This window comes from Pavona decussata, unplaced genomic scaffold (genome assembly GCF_977016875.1).
Source record: "Pavona decussata unplaced genomic scaffold, jaPavDecu1.1 SCAFFOLD_2, whole genome shotgun sequence".
Lineage (NCBI taxonomy): Eukaryota > Metazoa > Cnidaria > Anthozoa > Scleractinia > Agariciidae > Pavona > Pavona decussata.
Window position 1 is genome coordinate 140001 of NW_028145426.1, and position 24474 is coordinate 164474.

Consider the following 24474-nt stretch of genomic DNA (forward strand, 5'->3'; position numbering starts at 1 on the left):
ATCACATAAAAGTGGTTTTCAGGGGGGCCCTCTAAAATAAAAAAAAACAACCAATAGAAACAAGTAACATAAAAATTCTCTTAGAATAAGATATAATCAAAGGCTCCTGTGAGCCAACTAGTGAATGCAGAAGTGAATAGTGGTAACCGTATTAAAGGCGGTACTCGCATCAAACTACGCTCTAAGGATTCGTGGACGCCATCCCGCATTGCGAGAATGCATAATGGTGGCTTCGCAGCAGACTTTTAAAAAACGCATTAGGCAAAGGTCTTTTTAATTCGTTAGAGCGGAAAGCCCAATCGTTCAAAGCTGTAAAGTATGTACTACATCTTCCCCATTCCCTTCGCGGCTTGGGAAGTCTTGGTAGAAAACCATTTCTAGTATTATAATTATGCGATCGTCTTAAAAGGGTTCTAAAAATATCAAAATGTTCTGGAACATCTCCCTTTATCGCACTCTGAACAAAAACACATCGATGTCCAAAGCGCCTTCCATGAAACGGATGCCATTTCAAAGATGTCAGGGCCTCGGCTAACGAGAAATTGTCACCTGCGATCTTGGCAAATCTCTGATTATAAACGAGGCTGGTCTCCCTAAGTGGTGTCCGCATAATCTTACTGTGGAAGCACCAAGCCATTAAAATAGGCTATGCGAGTTCTTTTATCTAAGATACTGTAAAATACGGTTAAGCACCAAGGACCGATGGCCAAGTTTCCATTATAGATTTGTTAACAAGTATTTTCCAGTTCCATTTTTGGTCCAGTACGACGCCGAGCCGATTTAAAAGTTGAAACAAAATCAATTTGTCCGCCCTCCGGAGAAAAGTCAAAGTCGTCAAATTTTAATAACATCGTCATGCTTCCTGAAAGCATTATCTTGGTCTTCTTAACATTAAGGATCAATCTTTTATCGGCATACCAGTCTAAAATAATGCTAAAATTACGCTGCAAGATCTTGTTTAGCTCGAGTGGTGTCGATGCAGAAAAAAACCAAAACAGCATCTTCTGCTACGAGATCACTCGAGTCTTTTCCACCGTTGTTGGTTTTGCAAAATCCATTAACAAACTGTTCCAAATAGAAACGGCATCATTTATATCACCAAAATACTCGATAATACCCCGACGAATATCAGCCACGTCCTTACAAAATCGTTCTTTGTTGTATAGCTTGAATGATCTCCCGTCACGATCTTCCGCAGAAGCCTTGACAATTACAGCTTTCTTGATAGCAAAAACAATAGAATGATCACATGCTTCAAATTCTTGAACTCCATGCTTATTTGAAATTTGGGCCCTAGGAGGGGACACTTAACTGAAGGGCACGCGTATTTGAGGTGAGGTGCTTATTTCAAATTTAGGACTCAGGAGGGGGCACTTAATCGATGGGGGCGGAAAATCTCGAGATGCACATAACGTATGCTCAGTAACAAAAGGAGGCACGTTCGCTAAACGCAAATTCGAGCTGCAGAGTATAAAATGCCTAGAGTTGTAATTCTCGTGTGCAATCTAAATAGGCTGGTGTCCCTCTTAATTAAATGGCCACATTTTCTAAAGATTGATTTAGGAAGGCTAGCAGGAGTTTAGTAAATATGCAGAATAATAACGTCTTTCTTCCCATTACTTTGACTAAGCTACACTGATTTTGGTGCATCTTTAAGGACTCCTGTTAAGTGACCAGGAAGGTAATTATTGTGTTTCCCGAAACAGTTAGCTTTTAACCATTGTCTCTTTCAATCTGATATAAATAGACTAAGGAATTTATTTTGATTCTTTTGATGAAGAAATCATTTTTTTTTTTTTACCTTATCATAATTTTGCAATTTTTCCCTGTAGAACTTGAAATTTTCACCATCTTCACCATACTGCAGTCTGTACTTTTTTACCCACTGATTTTGACCATTCCTTCCTTGTGTTGCTACACGTGTCACTTTCGTTTGATGATTTCCAAGATCAATCTGCAGCCATTGATGGATATCATTTTTGCGAGCTGTCCATGAGCCTCCTTTACCTGAAGCGGCTTGGAGTCTTCCTTGACTGGCTCCATGATTGGCATCCCATTGTGAAGAGGCACTCATTTGTCCATCAGAGATCAGACGGTTTGCGATACCAAGAGCACCTTGACAGTCTACATATTGACATAAATACAAATTTTGTTTCAAAGAAAGGTACTTTACTTTTCACTCTTATCATTATCAAGAAAAATGTTAGTGGAATTGGAAATGTTTTGTTAGCTGAGTCTTTAATCCACGCATACATGTAAGTGACACAAGCGTGAGACAAACGATAAAGTTTAAGCTATAATTTCAAACCATCGAGATATGAAGCACGCGGGAAGTTTGGAAAGCACCAAAGATGCGTAAAAGTGCCGAGAGCATCTCTAGCTTTTTAAGAGCAAATGTTGCCAAAAATCAAACATTTTTGAAATATCGTGGCAACGGCTCAAAAATCAATTCGGCCCATTTTCTCAAGTTAGGTAGACCTTAATGTGAAACAAGTGACTGCATACTTTGTTTAGTTAAATATCGATTCATTTTCGAGAAAATCGATAATGACCGAATTCTCTGAAAATACCGCTGTTTGAGTATAAAATTCAGGGCGATTTACGAAGCTTCGTGTTACAAAATAAAACACTCCAGAGAAATAAAAACTATCATATCTTGTGGAAAGATGTCGAAAGTGTATATTACAAACAATTTGAGGAATTTTTGACCATTTACTTTTAAAATGTAAAAGTATTCCACCGACCTACTTTTTCCAAGATGAAAAGATAGCCCAAATCAACCTATTATTAAAGCATGTGGTACCGAATGTAATTAGCTAAAAATCTGTGTTTTTTAAGGGAAAGAGTTGGTCTTTTACGTCCCCAAAGGATTTTTTGGGGAAATGATTCAGTGCGATGAAATCGAATTTTAAAGTTATATAAATAGCGCAGTTTCAACTGATCCGGTGAATTACCTCAACTGTACACATACACGACCAACTTATATTATTTCGCAGTTTACGCTCATTCGAAATCTAATTTAGCATACAAACTCCTCCTTGTTTACAAATCAAAGATAAAGACTGCAGTCCTGCAATTACCATTTCCTTCGTGAAAAAATCGAACCAACCTGAAGGACCACTTCCCACGATATGGCGGCACTGTACCATTGTTGTTTACTTCCTGACGTTTTTGATGCGAACATTCTCTGTTTTCATTTTTCCGGCTCAAAAATGGCCTTCAAACGTCTTTCGTAAATCGTCTTGGCTGAAACATTAGTGTTGAACAGAACAGCGAGCGCAAAAAAGGACCAAACGTCCTTAAATTAAAATACATGTGTTTCCGTGTTTCTTGAATTGTGAAAAACAACTAATTAATTCAGAGGGAGTTCAAGTGAAATTTACAAGCATCGGAAAATTTAAAAATTGGAACATGGAACACATAGTAGGCGGACCACAGGTCGAGCTTTTGTATTTGAAATATCAACGATAAAAAAAGGCAAAAAGTAGAAGCAATCAAAAGAAGCCAAAAAGGCAATAAATAATAAAATAGGATCACTGTAGAAAACACTACTTCGCGGCACTGCTACCGTGAAACCGGGAAAAACAATAAAATCATTTTAATTGTTTTTTCGGGAGTTTTAAGCATCCTTTTTAACGTTTTTTAAATAATAAAATTTTAAGTCAAATTCGAGAGGGCGGTCCGCATTTTAAGACATCCGTCCATTTTTTTTGCTTCTAATTGATTAATCTAAAGTAACTGGTTTAGTGAAACGTTTGTAAACACCGAGAACGGCGCGTGTTATTGCGCGAATTGCTCTTATAAGTCTCTCGTGGCAGGAATTTTTGGATTTGACACGAGAGACAGGAAAAAAGAAACACAAATCATCCCTTCGCTGGCCTGTTCAAAAGACATTTTCAATCATATGGCTAGTCTTGGTTTTTTGGGTCCAAAGGACGAAGTTGACCTTATTCTCAGCCGAGTAGAGATATTTACTCATCCTGGAAACATAAATTCTATGACCATTTGTCCCTTGCATCGCGAGAAGCTTGGTTTTGGCTGAAGAAGGGGATCAAATGCGAGGTGCAGAATGCCAGAGGTATTGTCCACTCATGACCAAAGGGGCAAAAAGTGGCCAAAATGCGACCGAGGAATCGGGAAAATTGATACGCAAATAATAATAATAAAGAAAACTGGCCGGAGTATTTCTTCAAGTAGGCTCAGGTAAGTTGACTTTTTGCATACCTTGCCTTTTTTCTCGAACTCGCTTGTCTTAGCGCGGAGCACTTGATTTCCTATAGGTATTTGCGCAACATGTCGGAAAACCCTCAGGGCGCTTGTAGCAGAGAAAGGAGAGACAGCCACTGTAACTTTACAGTCTCGACCTATTAAAGCAAGCTTACTGAGACAAATGAGTAAATTAAACTTGGTAAGCTTTAAACCACATTACTTATTATCAGCTTGCCGTCAGTCAGTCAGTTAGTATTATGTGGAGATGAATAAAGAATAAAGAGATAGGTAACTCCCCCCACACTATGGCACACCCTGCAATCTTTATGATCCGTGTAAAAGTCTAACTAGGGGACTGGTGACTAAACGCAACGCTGCTACTTTTTTTGCAATATGTGTAGCACATTGAAATGACTTGTCTCCGCAGATTGTCGTTGGGACCAGTTTCGTTGTGGTGGCTACGTTACGTATTCCGGCATTCGCAATGCAAAGGACAGTTGCGTGATTTTAGCCCATTTTTACTCAAAAAAATTCCCTTGTTCTCGCCGGCGAAAAGTTACCAACTAAGACACTGGGTTTAATGCTTCCGATTGTCAGTTGACCCCTCTTCCTTATATTGTTATAGATATTTAAAATTCTTTCTTTTTCTCTCTTTCTCTTTCCTTCCTTCCCTACTTCTTTCCCGCCCTGTTCCCTTCTGTGTCTTTCTTTCTTTCTTTCTTTCTTTCTTTCCTTCCTTCTTTCCTTCCTTCCTTCCTTCCTTCCTTCCTTCCTGCCTTCCTTCCTTCCAACTTTCTTCCTTCCTTCTTTCTTTCTTTCTTTCTTTCTTTCTTTCTTTCTTTCCTTCCTTCCTTCTTTCCTGCCTTCCTTCCTTCCTTCTTTCCTTCCTTCCTTCCTTCCTTCCTTCCTTCCTTCTTTCTTCCTTCCTTCTTTCTTTCTTTCTTTCTTTCTTTCTTTCTTTTTTTGTGGCTCAAAAAGAATAATTTGACGAGGAGGGGAAGAGGAGGAGGAACAGGAAGAGGTTGAAGTCTCTTTTACGCTAGTATCAAGTCCTATGTTATTAATTAGAAAGAAGCCGTTATGAACCATCTTTTGTTGAAGAAAAAAACTTAACACCAAGGGAAAAGCTGAACGAGTTCCTGATTTCAAACAACGTCATTATCTGGAAAAAACAATGGGAAGAAGCTTCCGAGAGGAAAAAAGGCTTTATACTAGAAAAGCGCGACAAACTCTTAATGCATGCTTGGATGAGATTGCTCTAGGGGAAGCTGAAACGATACTCTCATCGCTGGTTAAATCAAAGCTTGAAAAAATACTATCGATTCCTGTCTTGCCGAATGTTCTAACAATGAGGAACACTGGAGCAGCAGAAGGCAGATTTTGTCCATCATGGGAGACATGTGAATTTCAAAGATCTGTTATATGTGATGGGAAAAATAACTAGTTGTCAAAATTGGCGAAAAAAGGAATAAGAGCCACGCCCACAAAAGGAGAATTGAGGCACACCCTGTGACGTTTATGATTTCTAGCAGGAAGTCCCCCATCCCAGCGTGCACTGGTGATTTATAATTAGTTTATGGGAAATAGTATGTCGTTCTGGTGACCATACGTCTTAGACTGCTTGAACGTTTTTACTTCAAGGTGAAGTATAAGCAAATAAAGTGTTGAATCACGTTTTTTTTCTTTCTGTTTCCTGCTATAAACCTCCGAGAACCCTAAATAAAACCTGCAGTAGCTAGAAGTTACGGCACCTCATTAATTCTTAAGTGTCTTGGCCATAGTTAGATCACCAACGAATGGTGGGTTTGGCTAACTGTTTTCACAGATTGAAGTTAATTCAGTAAACAATTTACGTAAAGCGGTAAATTTGCATAAGTTTTAGCTTGCGTGGCCGGTACGCGATTCTGTTCCATCGCTGGCACAGAAGTTGCTCTATCGGCTCCTCTCATTCACTCTTTTTTGAATAGCATTTAACGCAAGAGCGTGTTTTCGAATATCAGTAGGTAAGATGAGTTCGACAGTTTTCTTTTTGGCATAACGTGTGTATTGGCCTTTCTGACCGCGCGCAAAACAATGACCTAGGTTTTGGGACTGTAAAGGCTCGGATGCTCTGTGCTTTGGGGATCGAACAACTCGAGTGATTGATGGCTGTGATTAGTATTATATTCCAAGACTACTGGTCAGGTGTGATCTGTTTGAGTGATTATGAACACTGAGATGCTACATTTAAGTTAAATTGAAATATAGCTAGTTTTGAATGACTGGCTACAAGGGGTGAGGGTTAAAAGTGGCTTCCCTTAGCCTAGGAACTTCCGGCCCGAATCCCGGAAGTAGGAATTTGTCACGCAACGATTGAACGTGTTTCCTTCGCTTACCTTGTTGACGAATCCAACTTAAGAAAGCCCAGGTTCGTCCATGAGGAAAATGTAAGTGGATGTATATATTATTTAAAAGTGAAATCCTTTAATTATAATTCATGATCAAGGAATTCAACAGACCGTTTGATTTCATGATCCAACGTTGGAAATTGCTCCGGCTTGTCAAAATTGAGACGGATTATTTGCCTTTCAAATAAACTCCAAGAGAGCTGAAACAAATAGCTTGTTGTTCGCCTTTGGTTTGCTGTTCACTTTAAAACTGGGTTTAACGGAAAGGCTTACGAAAATCATTTTTAAAAGCTACTCGTTTCTCGAAAACAACATCGGAAAATTTTCCCATCTAAACAGCACGTCCGCATTTCAAAACAAACATGACACTTTGCATTTGTATTGTCTGAACAAGTTATCTGGCGGTGTGTATTTGGTATCGAACGGTGAGACAGCACTACTATAGCCTTCATCTTTGATTTTTACAACATAAAGGTAACTTATTATGTCAAATTAGCTTGAGGTTAAACGTAATCATCGAAACATTAATAGTTGCGTGCGAGGTGACTTCACGGGATCAGTTGAAATAGTGCAATTTATCCAAATTCAAAATTTGATTACATCACACTGAATCATTTCCCCATAAAGTCCTTCGGAAATCTGAAAGATCAACTCTTCTGCTCTCAAAATCCAATTTTTTGAGGCATTCTATTCAGTACCACATGCTGAAATAATAGGTTATTTTTGGCCCATTTTTCATCTTGATAAAAGTAGGTCGGACAAATTTATTCACATTATGAAAGTAAATTGTCGAGAATTGCTGAAATTGCTTGTAACACACATTTTGGTATCATTGTACAAAATTTGATGGATTTTATTTCTCTAAAGTGTTTTAATTCGTTACGCGAAGCTTCCTAAATCGCCCCAAAATACAAGCTCAAGAAGCGGCATTTTCACAGAATTTGATTTTTATCGATTTTCTCGAAAATGAATCGATATTTAGCTAAACAAACTATGCAGTGATTTGTTTCACATTGAGGTCTACCTAACTTGAGAATATGGGCCGAATTGATTTTTGAGCTGTTGCCACCAAATGTTTGACCGATGGTAACATTTGCTCTTAAGGGCCATTGTCTGTAAATAACGAGAATCCGGCGTCAGTCGTGAAATTTTCAATTCCTTCATATTCTGCCCAAATAACCTCTATAGTGAGTTATTTTCGAAAATACTATTCAAAGGACCTGAAGCGCTTTAGTTTTTTCGAAATCTAAGAAAGTTCGAAAAACGCCATTTTGGCCTTCCGGCGGCGTCGAAACTACAATAAAATTATGCATTTTCTTTTCGCTCGTCCAGATCAACGCAATATCATCTATCGATGTACTTTGGTGAACTCATAACAGATCTCTTGATCTCCCTGAATCACTAAATTATTTTGAGAAAGCTGTTGAAAACTGCTTGTTTTTGGCTGTTACAATTACCCTAGTTGCAGCGCTTTCGCGGATAAGGTAATTTTAGCTAACTTTAACAGCAATTATTTTCTAAACTGCGTACCGAAAATAACTTATTTATGCTCTAAACTCTGTAATCAAACATCAAACACAAGCAAATACACAATAATGAATTTATTGTTGTATTGGAGGAATAGGTCGAGCAGTGCCATCAAATACGAACCGCCGAACGACCTTTACAAAAAACCAAATAGAAGAAAAAACACAAAAAGAATATAATGTAAACAAGCTGTAACAAAAACTGCTTAAATCACACGCCAATATGCAAAGGAACGATAAGACGCGATTCAACTTTATCGTGAACATAGCCATCTTTAGCTGAATCAGACTTCCACCTCCCGTGAACTTTAAAAAGCCTGTCCGGGAGATCCAGATTAGCCGCGGAAGTAGCCCCTCCGGACCTAAAGCTGTGATTGCTAAACTTATGGGGGTCTAAGCCGATGGCTTCTAGCTTCTCCTTCAGAATTTCCCCCGCTCTGCTGGCGGTGAGAGGCTTAGAGGACGAAACATTGGTCTTCAAATTCTTGTCATATCGTAAGGATCTGAAAATATAATTCTGAGAAGATGACGGAATCCTGGCAGCTTCCAAGTACTTTATGAGATATAAATAAGGACAAGTAACATTCCCAGTCTTAGCGATATAGATCGAGGAACCCTCTCTATACTTGTCAGTCTTGCTAACTTCAATGAGAATCCTATGATAACGATCTTCGGTTACAATATTAGGTCTCCTAATGCTAAGAAGCTCTGAAATGTGGAAAAACCCAGCATAAGCAAGTAAACACATACAGACAAACCTGATATCAAGTAAGTTACTACTTTCCCCATATTGCCGGCAAATTAGACCAAGGATCTCCGGGGTAATGGGCTCTGCTTTACGAACAGGTTTACGAGGAACGCGACGTGAAGCCTCAACAATAGACTTTACAATAAAAGCGTCACATGGATTACGATTATCAAAACCAGCTAATTTGTGCACCCAGTTAATAGCGTAGAAGACGAATTGAATAGTGGAGCTACCTAAAGAACTCTCAAGTAAATAATGCAAATACAACGAAACTGTAACTGAAGTAGCTGGGAGAAAAGAAAACTCCCAGAGCTAAGCAGACACCACGCCTTAAATTTACAAAATGATTGACAATAATTGATAACAGTGTTATCAGCTCTAGAATTAAAGACAGTGAGCCAAAACTTCTCACACAGTTGAACGCCATACGTCCGGCTGGCAGCTGCTTTAACATCTGAAGGAAAATTAGAAAAAAATAAGAAAATAAGAAAAATATAGAAAACATGTAACATAATAACAGAAACATAATATAGGGGCCAAGTGGTCCCACAAGCAGCAAAAAACATTGCCAACAAAAAAGGCCCAAGTGGCAAAATAAGGTTGGGTCCAAGTGGTCCCACAAGCAGCAAAAACATTGCCAAACAAAAAGGCCCAAGTGGCAAAATAAGGTTGGGTCCAAGTGGTCCCAGCATTATGAAAAAAGACCAAGTGGTCAACGAAAAAACAGGGGGGATCCAAGTGCATCCCACAACACTAAAAACCATGCGGAATGAGCATAACAAATTCTACAAAATAAGGCCTCTCTAGGAAAACCTCAAAAACAGAACCCCTGAACAGAAATTTTGTGATCCAAAAAGGGCATTCTTATAATTACCCAAAACGAAAACATCGGTACCCATAGGGATCTCGAAAAAATCAGAGAAAATGGGAGACATGCCCTCATCCGTAAAAATCAGTGGCCAAAATGGAGCGGAAGGCCAATGTGGAACAACAAGTGTAGCACAACCGCCAAGTGCGACAATGTGATTGATGACCCGGGGAATGAGAAAAATAGGTGGAACAAGCCAATTATTTTCCCCCACCCAAGAAACAGAAAAGGCATCAACCGCCTCTGTTCCAGGGCACCAAAACCTGCTGTTGAAGCGGGGTAACTGGGTATTTTCGTGATTTGCAAAACGGTCTACTGAGTGAGGACCCCATTTCTCCTCAGCCAAAAGGAAATAGTCCCTGTTTACCCGCCAATCATCATAATCCACAATTCTACTAAGAAAATCAGCTCTGTCATTAGCCGATCTCGGGATCCATTCAACTTCCAATGTGATGCAATTTTGCAAGCACATACTAAAAATGCGCAAAGCTAGATGTTGCAAATTTTCCTTCATGCTACCCACTTCGACAATTCTAGAAACACTCTGATTATCAGTATACCACTTGATAGTGTGCCCTTTGACTAAGGGCAAAAAAGATTCTAAACCGAGTGAAACAGCCTTTAACTCCCTGTAAGAAGAGCTCTTCTGAGCTTCCTCAACGCTCCACATCTTGCGGGCAAAGGTGTTATGAAAATCTAAGACGTAACTGGCACAACCCGTAGAACTCGCATCTGAATAACATACACGGGTATATTGAGGCTTTACAGACAGAAGGCGCCTGCTGTTAAGGAAAGGAATATTCTCTTTCCAAAAACTAAGTTCGCTAAGAGTTGAACCCGACAGGGAAATCTTCACATCCCACGTAGGACTTCTCAAAATATCAAAATGGGAATACCTTGTCATGATACGAGTAATATTACCAAAAACGAAACTCATTGAGATAATCTTACCAACAAACTGGGCCAATTTCCTAGCGGTACTGAAAGGATACTGGGAACGAATTGAATCAATTACTAGTACAGCACTGAGAATTCTTTCGGAAGGTATAGTGATGGTATGAATGGATAAATCAATACAATAACCCAACCACACTAAGCAAGAAGTTGGCTGCCAAATGGATTTACTGTCATTGGGAAGGAAACCGGAGAGCTGAAGCAAAGTCCTAATAAATGCTGAAGCAGCTTCACAACAAGCGAAATCACGGGCAGAACCGAGCCCATCGTCAAGATAAACTGTAATTCTTATAGCATGACTTCTCCAATACCTAACAAGAACACGGACAACCTTAGTAAAAATGTATGGGGCAGAAGATAACCCAAAAGGGAGAACCGTAAACACAAAAAACTTCCTTACCCCATTAACATCCCAGGAAAAACCTAAAAAAGTTTGATGTTCATGCAAAATATCAATATGGTGGTAGCCAGATTTAAGATCAAATTTAAACATGAAATGATCGAAAGGAAGATAAACAGAGGCATTTCTAATGTCCTCAAATTTAAATTTCTCCTTCCAGATGTGTTTATTCACATCTGAGGTCCAGGATTAACCTCTTTTTACCGCAACTCTGTATGGAAACAGACAAAGGGTTTACAACATGAGGAGGGGTAGATACCTGAACAACTGAACCTGACAGAAGAAGCTCCTGAATAGCCTCTAAAACGAAATCAGAGTGCGCAAGGGCTGAATGGTTATTGTCAAAAAATGCAATCTGGGGAACTGTAATAAAAAGGAATGGTATAACCCTTGTCAATGACCTGGAGAGTGAAATCATTTGCGCCTAAAGTATGCAACCAAAAACTAAAATTAGATCTGAGCCTACCCTTGACTGCTTGAACACTAGTAGGTGAATTCTCAAATTCATAACACTCTTCAATAACAGAACACACGTCTGAAATACCTTCCAGAGTATCATTGACCGCGTTATGAACAGAAATCGCATCACTGCTGCCCAGAAGAGGCACTCTCTTTGCTTTGATAACTTTGCCGTTGTTTGTAGGTCGATCCGGCGCCGGCTGTAAAGTCAGTGCGTTTGGGCAGTTTGCTCGCCAATGGCCTGTCTTTCCGCAGGCGAAGCAGATGTCGTAACGAGATTTATCGAAGGCGATCTTTGACGCTTGAGGACGAAAATTGTTGAAATTTCGCGGAGTAATGGAAGAAACAGTAGAAGAAAAGCCAGATGAGGGCCCCGGGCGCTGAAAAACCTATAAAAAATGAAGGAAAAAGGCTGAAACTAAGCGACGATCGATTGAAGGCACTGAAAAGACCTAAAGTGAGAGCAGAACACGTGGAGAGACAATTTATACAAAACCAAAACAATAGGCGTGATGAACACGCCTCAATGCGGTACACATGATACATAATCTCCATTCCGACGCAACGAGCATAAATACATTTATTTTCTAAACTGCGTACCGAAAATAACTTATTTATGCTCTAAACTCTGTAATCAAACATCAAACACAAGCAAATACGCAATAATGAATTTATTGTTGTATTGGAGGAATAGGTCGAGCAGTGCCATCAAATACGAAACTCCAACGCTAAAGGACATAAAGAACGGGAAAAGGAAACAAATAAAAATACTTAACTTTTGTCCCGACTTCGCAATGCGGGCATTCTTTTTCTTTTTCAGTGCTCGCTGCTCAGCAGCACGGATCTTCTTCTCGTCTTCGGAACCTGAAGCGACTTCGTCAGAAAGATATTCATCAACTGCAGCCCAGCCTGACTCGGATTTATCCGCGATTCTGATGAGCTTGTTCCTTCGCTTGATCGCCTTTGAGGCTGAGTTGAGGGAATCGTCAAGTTTAAGAATCAAGGCAGACACTTGGTGATTCTCGGAGTTTTCGAGGTCGACCAAGGACTTCAGTGAATCCACAAAGGAAAGACTCTGCGTAATCTGTTCCAAGGTCTCGTTGTTGAACTCAAATTGCTTCTTATTCCCGCTAAACTTAAATGTTAAGTTCGTCTCTGACTTCAGTTTCTTTACCAAGGATGAGGACGACTTAACCTGATCGTCCGAAAGCTCGCGCTTCAGATGAGAAAATTTCTGATCAAAATAAGCCCTCAAGTCGTCGAAGGACCCACCAGAGATTAATTTCGGATCTACCTCGCCGTCTTTGTCGGACATAATATACGAGCAAAAACTAAGCGACGATCGATTGAAGGCACTGAAAAGACCTAAAGTGAGAGCAGAACACGTGGAGAGACAATTTATACAAAACCAAAACAATAGGCGTGATGAACACGCCTCAATGCGGTTCACATGATACATAATCTCCATTCCGACGCAACGAGCATAAATACATCGAAAGCCCACTGGTACATGTAATTTGAAGTTGAAACTAGTATGGTCTTAAAGCCCATTCTTTATAGTTTGTTGTATAAAAATTGCTAAGGCGGCCCGATAAAAGTGTCCCGTCGAGAGACGGAAACGTGAAGTGTACTTTCTGGGATTTCGACCTTTCACGAAGCGAACATGAAGCAAGCATCCCTATTTCGAACAGAACTGCACATTGTAAAATCTACCGATGGAAACCTGTTTCGAAATCTTGGATGCATCAAAACAGTCTTGTACTCAAAGCTACAATCCCTTTTGATTGAAAATATTATTTTAACACCTGTGGAAAACAGGAGAAGTGTAGTTCAAGCCGTGAAATATGTAATTCAACGCCGCGCCGAGCAGATATCTACGGTACCACGCACGTGTACACGACGCAAGATTGCTATTTCGTTCCGCTATTATTTTACCGTTAAAACTAAAAAGATGATCCTCAACATGCATGTTGTAGTCTCCCTTCGTTCATTCTTATCTCGAGATTTTTAAGCTCTGAAGAGAACACGCCACACGCTAAAAAAACAAACAAACAAACAAACAAACAGGGCGATCAAATTCCAAGAAAAAATAGCTACAAATGCAGGCCCGATTTAGTATTCAGTTGATTAAGACAACCGCACATGTATTTTATATTCCAGTGGTAAGGTATAATGTACATCAAATGATTTTGTAGACAAAATAAAAACAAACTTTCAGCAATGTCAAAGTACCGCGGGAAAGCAACTGTTAACAAGCTTCATTACTTAGTTTGTAGTTGTAAACAAAACAATGTCAACCTTACCGGTCTTTTTTCAATCCTTGAGAAAATGTAGTGAATCCCTTGCTTCTATAGTTATGTATGACAAACTTGCTTCTATATATATGTATAGTTAGCAAACAGGTAGACTTGTTCTCTCCAAAGGCTGTGATAAAATTTACACTGGAGTATTGCAATAATCTTCCGTCAAGTACAAAAGTTACTTTTATAGTTGATCAATCACGCCATATGGTCCAGATTTCTCCCTCTACAAAACGTTCCAGAAAGTCGTTTGTTTGTTTGGTTTTGTTTTGTTTTTGCGTGTGGATTGTTCTCTTCAGAGCTTAAAAATCTCGAGATAAGAATGAACGAAGGGAGACCACAACATGCATGTTGAGGATCTTCTTTTTAGTTTTAACGGTAAAATAATAGCGGAACGAAATAGCAATCTTGCGTCGTGTACACGTGCGTGGTACCGTAGATATCTGCTCGGCGCGGCGTTGAATTACATATTTCACGGCTTGAACTACACTTCTCCTGTTTTCCACAGGCGCTAACATAATAATATTTTCAATCAAAAGGGATTGTAGCTTTGAGTACAAGACTGTTTTGATGCATCCAAGATTTCGAAACAGGTTTCCATCGGTAGATTTTACAATGTGCAGTTCTGTTCGAAATAGGGATGCTTGCTTCATGTTCGCTTCGTGAAAGGTCGAAATCCCAGAAAGTACACTTCACGTTTCCGTCTCTCGACGGGACACTTTTATCGGGCCGCCTTAGCAATTTTTATACAACAAACTATAAAGAATGGGCTTTAAGACCATACTAGTTTCAACTTCAAATTACATGTACCAGTGGGCTTTCGTTGCTGTTAAAGTTAGCTAAAATTACCTTAACCGCGAAAGCGCTGCAACTAGGGTAATTGTAACAGCCAAAAACAAGCAGTTTTCAACAGCTTTCTCAAAATAATTTAGTGATTCAGGGAGATCAAGAGATCTGTTATGAGTTCACCAAAGTACATTGATAGATGTTATTGCGTTGATCTGGACGAGCGAAAAGAAAATGCATAATTTTATTGTAGTTTCGACGCCGCCGGAAGGCCAAAATGGCGTTTTTCGAACTTTCTTAGATTTCGAAAAAACTAAAGCGCTTCAGGTCCTCTGAAAGGTGTTTTCGAAAATAACTCACTATAGAAGTTATTTGGGCAGAATATGAAGGAATTGAAAATTTCACGACTGACGCCGGATTCTCGATATTTACAGACTGTGGCTCTTAAGTGCTCTCTAAGCATCCCGAGTGCTTCATTTCTCGCTGAACGCACGCTGACCCATGGACTAATTGTTTTTTTTTTTTTAACATTTTCAACGTGGTTGTTTAAATTTTTCTCTCGAGGCATTTGTTTGCTGACATTATCAGCGACGCACGCACAATTGCATTTGATTACACGAATTTAAAAGCTATGTTATAAATTCTGTTATTTCCTATTGAAAACTTAGAAGCAAAGCTTCTTTTGACAAATTTTGTTGTGTTCTGCCAAAGTTTTAACCTTATGTGACAAAGTAGGCTTTTCGAGCCTGAAACTCCCCCATGTATTTGTTATAACAGCAAATAAAAGCCCAAAACGTTGTTAAAAAAAATACTTTACAATCACTCAGAAAAGACTTGAAATGCAAGAACTGAAAATGCAAAAAATGAAATAATGCTACAGCCCACTAGAAGCTTTCGCCCTCATCACTCACCCAACCTGCCATTCTTTTTTTACATTTAGAGATTAGATTATCTGCAAGGTCTATTAAACTCAAATCGAAAATCACGTGATAAGACACAGATTCTTGCTCATTATTTAATTCTGTTCCGAAAATATAAAAGGCAGATCTGTATTATGTTATTTGTATAATTACTCAGGTGATTATATAGATTCTGTTGATCTGGTTGGTCGAAAATTGCATCATATTTAACAATTATGGGGGGCCGAAACAGCGTTCTAAGCACAGCCAAACTTTATGAGAAAGCAAGCAGTACAGGTCAGAACATCTCTGTAAGGCTCATCAGCTGCATTTTGTTCCGATGGCACGTAGAAAATCTGGATACTGAAATTTTGGTTCCGATTATAACAGAAAATCTCTTTTACAACCTCAATGAAAGCAGAATTTTGCAATAATTGTCGACTGATGTACAGTTAAGGACTCGATTACCAACGTGAACATCAACCCGAGGATTTGTCAACCGATACTTAAATGCAATAAAAGCATTCAACAAAGCCCTTGCTTTGTGCGACCTAAAAAACTGGCCAGCAACATATAACTGCCTCTAACGGGAAGCGCTAACAACCCAACAAATACTCACAAACCCTTAACCAGTGGCATGCTACAGAAAAATATCCTGCAAAACTTAGATGCCTTCCTCGGAGATATACTCTTTTATTATATGGACAGGAGCGTTTTACTGAAAAATAAAACACTCGTAGAATCCATGAACCACTACATCCGGGACCCAAGTGACGTATTTCCGTATGTCACTCTCGCGAGTGACATATCGGCCAATGACGTCACGATTCCCGCCTTATTTATTAAATGAACTTAGTTTGCTGTTCGGAATAAAACAAGACGTTGTGGGAGCGTATACTTGAGCGTCGTTGCATTAAGAGTATCTAAGCATGCACGTTAGTTCAGTATTTGATGACAGGTGAACGAAAAAGACTCGCTGATGGGCTAAGGCATCACTTTGTATTTGCCAATAAACGTGATGTAGTTCAACCGAAACTGTCAAGCAAAGGATGAATAAACAAAATAAAACATTACTCCCTCACTAAACATGTCGGATTTTGTAACCAGGAAGTGCATCTAAGATAATGATGAATTTTGGCGAAAAAGGAGTATTTGTGGTTCCGCTGGTAATGAAGAATTTTGGCGAAATATGAGTATTTGTGTAAATAACGTTCCACCGTACAACCCTTATTTTCTGGACTTTCTGTGGCAGACGTTTCAGCTTTTTCACTGGTAACACGATCTGGGCGTACAATCGCGTCGAAACTTTCGACGCGATCACACACCTGTGAAATCCAACACGATTATTTTTGCTAAAAATAGATTTGCTTCAGGAAATCTCACTAAAATTACGTTTATTTCCACTGGAACGCCATTTTCCTTTAGTAGACTAGGCACAGTAACCTTTACAGTTTTCTCCAACACATCACTACAATCATCAAACACAATTACAAAAGGTTTTGCTGATGATACACAATCGGGAACATTGTACTTGTGAAACATGCCAAACTACACGATTATATACAAAAAGAGGAGAATAAATTAACACAGCAATGAGAAAAATCACTGCATTTACCACAAAAGGTACGAAAATGGTTTGCTTTGTTAACAATCTGTCCATTCTTCCATTTCATATTATTGATTATCTCTTGGTTTTACTTTGAGTTCGCACACCGACCCGTTCCGAAAGCGCTCAACATCTTTTTAGCGTGGGTCTACCGCGAACGGCATGTGTATTTGTATGTGGAATGAGCGTACTAGGCGAAATTTTTTGTCACTTTAACTAAGTCACGTCTTCTATGTAAAACAGCAACGCAATATCGACTTGCTTGGGTGTCGAAAACCGTCATTTAAGGGTGCGTTTTTTTGGGAGAATCCGAAAACGGATTTGTGATCTCAGCCAATAGACTATGAGGTAAGAGAGCGAATGCCTGTGCCCCATGATAATTATTTTCAATCTTTTATTAGCTCGCGCCATGCTATTTTGAGTTTAATATTAAATGACGTTACTCTAACTGACCAATAAGATGTCGACATTAAAATTGCAACGCAAACAAAAATAGATTGAAAAAAATTTTCATAGGAAGAGGGGCATGTATGGGGGATTCGCTCTCTTACCTCATAGTCTCTTGTCTCTGCTCATTCGGATCATGCCACATCAAAGGAACCGACGAATCCACTCTGGACAAGGATTCGATGCAATTCAATCAATATCAATAAATCTTTATTTAAAAACGGTAAAATCCATCAGGAGTATAAAAATTAGAAATAACCTAACTATCCTAAACAAAATTCAATACCTGACTACAACTAATCTAACTAAAACCTGTTTTTCATGAATGCCGTGTATACTAGCTAGTACTCTAACGTTAAAAATGAACATTAACTAATCTTTTGAATTGACTAAGAGATTCAGCTTCTCTCACATGACAGGGCAGGCTGTTCCAGAGAACTGCTCATTTGATGCGGCATGATCCGAATGACATGAGATCACAAATCCGTTGTCGGTTTCTCCCCCCCCCCCCCCCAAAAAAAAAAAAAAAAAACGCACTCTTAAGTAACCAATGAGATGTCTCTTCAAACCGCTAAATAAATAAACAGTGTCTTGATCGTTAAATCATTATCACTTCAGAAATCACGCTTTCAATCGCATTTGTCTCACAGATTCATTCGGTTTTTCAACTTATTTTACCGCTTGTGTTATGCATGGGTATCTCTCGATGTGATATAACTAGCCTCAATTTATCAAAACAGGCAAAAACGTCCCAATCGTTGACTGTTACGTGCTTGCTCGCTGTTTTTAGAAAGCAAACGTGAGATTCGCGGTTTCGTTTTCTTAAAAAATTGAGTACATAGACAAGAATAGTGCAAAAAATTATCACCTTTGATGCTAACGCATTACTTCTGAGAAACTGAAAACAGCGAGCGGCAAATAAAGTGTAGACATAGTCAAATGGTCATCTCTGCCTCCAAAACAAAGACATTAAATTATTCCCCTAACGGTTTCAAGTCGTAAATCATTGCTTGCTACTGTTTTATTGACACACTCTCGCATTTAACATGTCGCCCAGCTAGACACACTGTAGATTTTTAATTCCGTCCACTGGTACAAGTAACTTAGTTGAATCCCTCAACTCCCTTATGCTCCTGACGCATCACATTTCGCAATAACTGAAATCATCCTTTACTTTCCGAAAAGTCATCACCGCCACTCGAGAACAGCTGCAAAGTTTATGAATATTACTACGTACCCATACCACTTAACAGAAGGAGAGCTTAAACTGTGTCACTTTCGCGATCCATCGACAGATACAGGAGAGACTAAGTAACAGGCCCAGACTCCCCAATACGTAGCGCACGCGCAATAGACCCCTATTTGCTATTTGAGACTGACGAAGAAATCCTATTTTATACCTTGGGCTCCGCCCAAGTAATAATAATAACTAAAAAGAAAACACTCTATGATCTAAAGATTTTCAGGGAATTTATCGAAACTTGCGACGAGAAAAGAGAAATAGAGAATATTACCCCTGCTGATTGAAAAAAAAAAAACAACAACAACAACAACGGCGACGAATATGAGCCCTCATCTATCAGAGCTTTTCTCCAAAGTATCGACTCCTCTAACTATGGATTCTCTGTTCTTAACGAAAAGGAATTCCACGAAGCACAAGATATTTTGAAGAAGAAACAAAAGCAGTTAAAATCTATCGGCAAAGGAAACCGACCCAATGCATCGGATCCGTTCTCAGATGAAGATATCGCGACGTTTTACAGATGCAGAGTCTTAGGAATTGACTCTCCTATAGCTCTGCTTAATGCTCTATGGTGGAACAACTATATTTACTTCGGGATGAGGCCTGGTAAAGAACAGAGAGGTCTTTGTAGGGGTGAATTGCAGTTGAAGACTGATTCAGAGGGAAACCTCTTCATCGAGTTCAGTAAGGAAAGACAAACGAAAACGCGCACTGGTGAAAACTCTCGAAATTTGAGGGAGAAAAACCTCAAATGTACGAAAACATTAACAACCCAGATCGCTGTTCTATTAGTATTTACTTGGCCTACAAAAATCACCGCCCTGCAGACATGATGACCGACGAATCTCCTTTCTATCTTGCTGTTAATATCGGAAGCCCGAAACCAGGTCAAGAGCGGTTTTAATGCTCCCCGCTAGAGGTCAATTCTCTAAGAAACATACTCAAGAGCATGATAAAAGACTCAGGACTAAAAACGGACACAAAACTCGTGAATCACAGCACCAGAAAGCATTTGATTCAGAAGGTTGCGGATAATGATGTACCTCCAAACGAAATCATCCAGACAACTGGACATAATAACGTCAACTCGTTGAACAACAACTCAACTTTATCCAAAAAGAAACAACAACAAATTTCTGCTGTGTTGTCTAACACTGATAGCACCTCAAAAACCTTGTCAACTGTCTTGATAGAAGAGAAGACTGAGTCGGCTCGCTTTTTACCCTATTCATCTACATGTATTTCAAAACTGCAAAATCGGGACGGTAAATGTTGAAGTTTATTCCGGTCGTGCTGAATAGCCTTCACGGATTCGTAGTGAAAAGGGACTGAAAATAACCGTATCTGATGATTCAAGTCAGAGTCAGTAATGGAGTTTTTTATTACTAAATTAAACCATGCCAGTTCACATGCATTTTGTCCCATTCACTTGTATTTTGACTGTTTAAATATTTTTATACCTTGGGCACCGAGTATTTTGTATTAAGCTCAGATTTTGTAAAATGCCCAGAATTTGTATTAAATCCAACTTTTCAATCTCCATCACGTATGTTTATTGTTCATATAATAAAAAGAAAATTACACGGTGGCTTGAAGAAATGGATTTTATTTTCTCGTGTTAAAAACAATATTTTACTCACTAGCTGCACTTGTTTGTAAAGTATTGTTTTTACTCGAAAATAACATTCATATCTTTGCGCCGCCGTGTAATATCCTCTATATACACTGTAATCCATAAACAATCTGAGCTCGAGGGGCCTTCTCTGAAAGAATACCACATAAAATTGCCTTGTGACAACACGCAAACATAGCCTGCACCTTCCTCACTGGTGGAATACTAAGCTTTGACTGAGAAGAAACCTGAGAAAGTTTAATGAACAAGACCGCGGTTGAAGAAGAAATGATGGCAGCTTCAACTGAGCCATAAATTGCATTCTCTGAAATCCTGTTCTCCTTGGACTCAATGAGATTACCATAAGCGTCTTTCAAAAGCAAATGTATCTTTGCTTTCTAGATGTAACTTAAATGTAACTAGTAACTTAAAAAACTCCGTAACCTTCTCGACACTTCCTTCAGCTGTTTAATGCCTTCTATGTCCCTCGATGCTTTAAAACCATAAAGAAGGGTGGCTTTTTATTTATTTGTTTTATGTGTTTAATTTCGTGTTCTATGTCTTTGTATTCTGTTTAATTATAACAAATTCTTTCTTGAATTGTAATCAGATAACAGACTTTTATGCAATGTGAAACCTCCATAAATAAGAGCATGAAAAAGATTGCCACTTATTAACTAATGGTCATACACCTTTAAGTATCAACGAGGCAGCTATTTCTGGGTAATTTCTTTTGGAAATGTCCATTCAGTCTGGTGAGAACTTATTATTTTTTTTTCACCAAAACAGTTTCACATTAGCTTAATGCTTTTCATTTTTTACCATAACACGTTCTAGAGCCTTTCTCGGTTTCGTACGAAAGCCGAGGAGGGACTTCCGACTTCCGACTTCCGACTTCTGACTTCTGACTTCCGACTTCCGTCTTCCGACTTCCGACTTCGGAGTTCTGACTTCCGACTTCCAACTTTTTTTTTTAATTTTTTAATTTTTTATTTATTTTTTTATTTATTTATTATTTTTTATTTTTTTTTTAAATGAACTCTAGTGTAACAAACGGCAAAGTGTTTCTGGCGTTTTTTGTTTGTTTTGTAGTGCCGACATTCTTTCGCAGAAATTGACTTCTGAGAGAGTTTTATCTATAAGGTTATCGGGGTAACCTCTGTTGCGTAGTCTCTGTTTGAATAGAGTGATGCTTTCTTCAAATTTCGTTTTTGAAGAGTTTGTTCTGAGAAGTCCTAAGGCTTCGCCTTTGATAAAGCCTTTCCTGACGCCTGGAGGGTGGCAGGAAGAAAAATGCGTGTACTGGAACGTTTCTGTCGGTTTGAAGTGCGTGCGCACGTCAAGTTTTGATTTTTTTTTTAATCTTTCGCCCTTGTATATACATGTGTCAAGGAAAGTGATTTCAATATCTGAAATTTCAGCCGTGAATTTTATGGTCGCATGATAGTTGTTGACTAGCTCTAAAAAAAATTGGTTTTTAATTTTTGCTTACGTTCCATAGAGAGAAGACATCATCGATGTATCTCTTCCATATAAGCGGTTTTGTAGCACTACGGCCAATTATTTCTGTTTCGATCTCTGCCATGAAAATATTGGCAAAGGATACTGCCATCTTTGTAGCCATTGCGGTCCCGTCTCTTTGGAGGTAGTTTTTTTCATTAAAGATTTAACGTTAAGATTTAACGTGAAATCCGTGAGCCCCAAAATTAAATATTGCTCATTTTCAGCGTCACGCAGGATTTCGTTCATATCCTGCACGTAATGCTTTTTGGGTGTTTTTTCGCTGTTCACACTCTTGTTGAAACGTGATTTGTACTACAATGATTAGGTATAAAATATGTTCCCTCACTGTCTTGTTCTAACTCACTGACGAAGTCTGTTATCAGACGAAACCGGTAGGAGAAAAAAAAGAAGTTTACAAGATCTGTTGCTGTGTACTGCTCACTAGAGTTTATTTAAAAAAATAATAATATAATAAAAAATAAAAAAAATAAATAAATAATTCAAAATTTAAAAAAAAAGTCGAAAGTCGGAAGTCGGAAGTCGGAAGTCAGAAATCCGAAGTCGGAAGTCGGAAGTCGGAAGTCGGAAAACAGAAGTCGGAAGTCCCTCCTCGGCTTTCGTAGTTTCTAGCTATTTCTTGTTGGCTGCTTTACGGATAAAGAGGAGAGCAGGTACTATTTTTGCACGTACCTCAAAAGACTTATTGGTAATGAAACTCCCAAATGACTAACAACACTACATAATTATGATAAACTTGTCCAATGATACAGAGCAAACTTTTAATACAAACCATTACAGTAGACTGTGTTAACATCCTCGCTCCAGGCTCCCTTGAATCCGCACATAATAGACGAAGGACCGCTAAGTTGATGGCCAAGAGCGCAGGAAAAGGAACAAATTGAGCCATAATCTTGATTGGAGGAGTTACAGTGTAAAGGAGAAACACGTACACCACTCCCCAGAGAAAGTTTTTCACACTTGAGTTCTATTACTGAGTTGTGTTTGTGATAAAAGTTCAAACAGTGATGAAAGAAAAGAAAAGGTAGAGTTATAGGGAAAATAAAACTGTAAACTGAGGAACTTAAAAATATCGAGAATACAAATTTTAACGGTAGGATAAGGTTAAGGTCAAGAACGGAAAAAACGTTTAATGTCGGAGTTTCTAAAAGAGTTGAGTTTGAATAATTGAATCTAATTCGATGGTATTCCTGCGAGCATGATTTTATGCCGATACGCTAGCAAGATATCTTTGCCCAAATGGGGTCAGATTGAACGATTATCGATGGCTTGAGCTCTTGTATAAACAACATTTCATAAACAAGGCAGTCAAATTTATCCCGGTTTGTTTTAGGACCGAAATATTGTCTGCGATGGTCGATTTCTCGAGCCCATGTTGTTTCATATGTTTCCCAGTCGAAGGTCTTGAGCTTGTATGTTCATAAATGCGTTGATAGAGGTGTTGATTGGTAAAAACATATTATAAAACATAGTCCATCTCACATAGACCACATTTGTAATAATATATCACGCATTGCTTGTTTATGACCTTCGGTTTTGGCTCTCTAGTCCTGAGTATGTTGCAGACTTTCACAGTGCTGAAAACAGGTTGCATAGCGACACCGATTTTAGAACTAAGACTTTGTAACTGTCTCCTTGTGATTTCCGTAGTTTTCTGGTCAACGAAAGGAAGGGAGAACATGACCTCTGAGAGCGCTGTCGTTGCTCTTGTCCATTGTGTTACCTTGTCCGCTACATAACTTGCAATAAAGCAGGCAGGAATGTTATCGAATTAGATTAAATTATTTAAACTCAACTCTTTTTCAATTCTGACATTAAACGTTTTCTCCATTCTTGATAATGATTTTTCTTGTTTAATGCTTTTATAACATAGAGGGCAAAATTACTGAATGCTGATGAGTCGAGACAAAAGACATTTCACCGAAGGCAAAATTACTCACTCCCGACTGGTCGAGCGGCGAAAGTCTTGCTCCTGATTGGCTGTCCACAGGCTCCCTTTCTTTCTTTCTCGCCCCCATACCGCGCTTCGCTCGCCCTACTTGCCGATTTTCCTTTTCGCCCTATACCCCAATTGGGAGCCTGTTCACAGTGTAGTCATTAATTGTCAAGCGGTAGAAAGCTTCACAGTTGCAGGTGAATAAAATTATTTTAGTTGATGCCTAACATTTGGTTTATTGTTGTTAGTTTGCTCATGAATTAACTTGTATTTTCTCTTAATTACATGTTTATAATTTTGTCTGTTTTGTGGGCTAAGAAACAGATGAATTATTTGTTTGTTTGTTTGTTTGTTTGTTTGTTTGTTTGTTTGTTTGTTTGTTTGTTTTGCTTGTGGGTGAGTGTTTTCACGCCGGACTGAGGCTGACTGTTTTACGAAGTGGCTCGGAGTTTCAAGAAAATTCTGCAGTCTATGTTATAAACGCGTTATCGCAATGAGTCTTCGTAGAATTAAGGATTAGTTTTCAATTGTATTTTCAAAGTTTCCCCAAATTGCACGACTCGGGCAATTTGG

General features: G+C 38.9%; 2 protein-coding genes and 1 pseudogene across 2 annotated transcripts in view; all 3 read right to left on the minus strand.

The window, feature by feature from the left end:
• Nucleotides 1–24474, minus strand: part of LOC146489833 (uncharacterized) — a 204203-nt gene that overhangs the window by 127062 nt on the left and 52667 nt on the right. The window lies entirely within an intron of this gene.
• LOC146489840 (C-type mannose receptor 2-like) overlaps nt 1008–24474 on the minus strand; it is a 62990-nt gene continuing 39523 nt past the window's right edge. Inside the window, exons 10-12 of the mRNA XM_085129576.1 lie at nt 22738–22938; nt 1802–2124; nt 1008–1220 (exon numbers count right to left, since the gene is read on the minus strand). Coding sequence (XP_084985702.1) covers nt 1008–1220; nt 1802–2124; nt 22738–22938 — 737 coding nt within the window. The remainder of the gene's footprint in view (nt 1221–1801; nt 2125–22737; nt 22939–24474) is intronic.
• LOC146489841 (uncharacterized) lies at nt 8183–12866 on the minus strand (annotated as a pseudogene).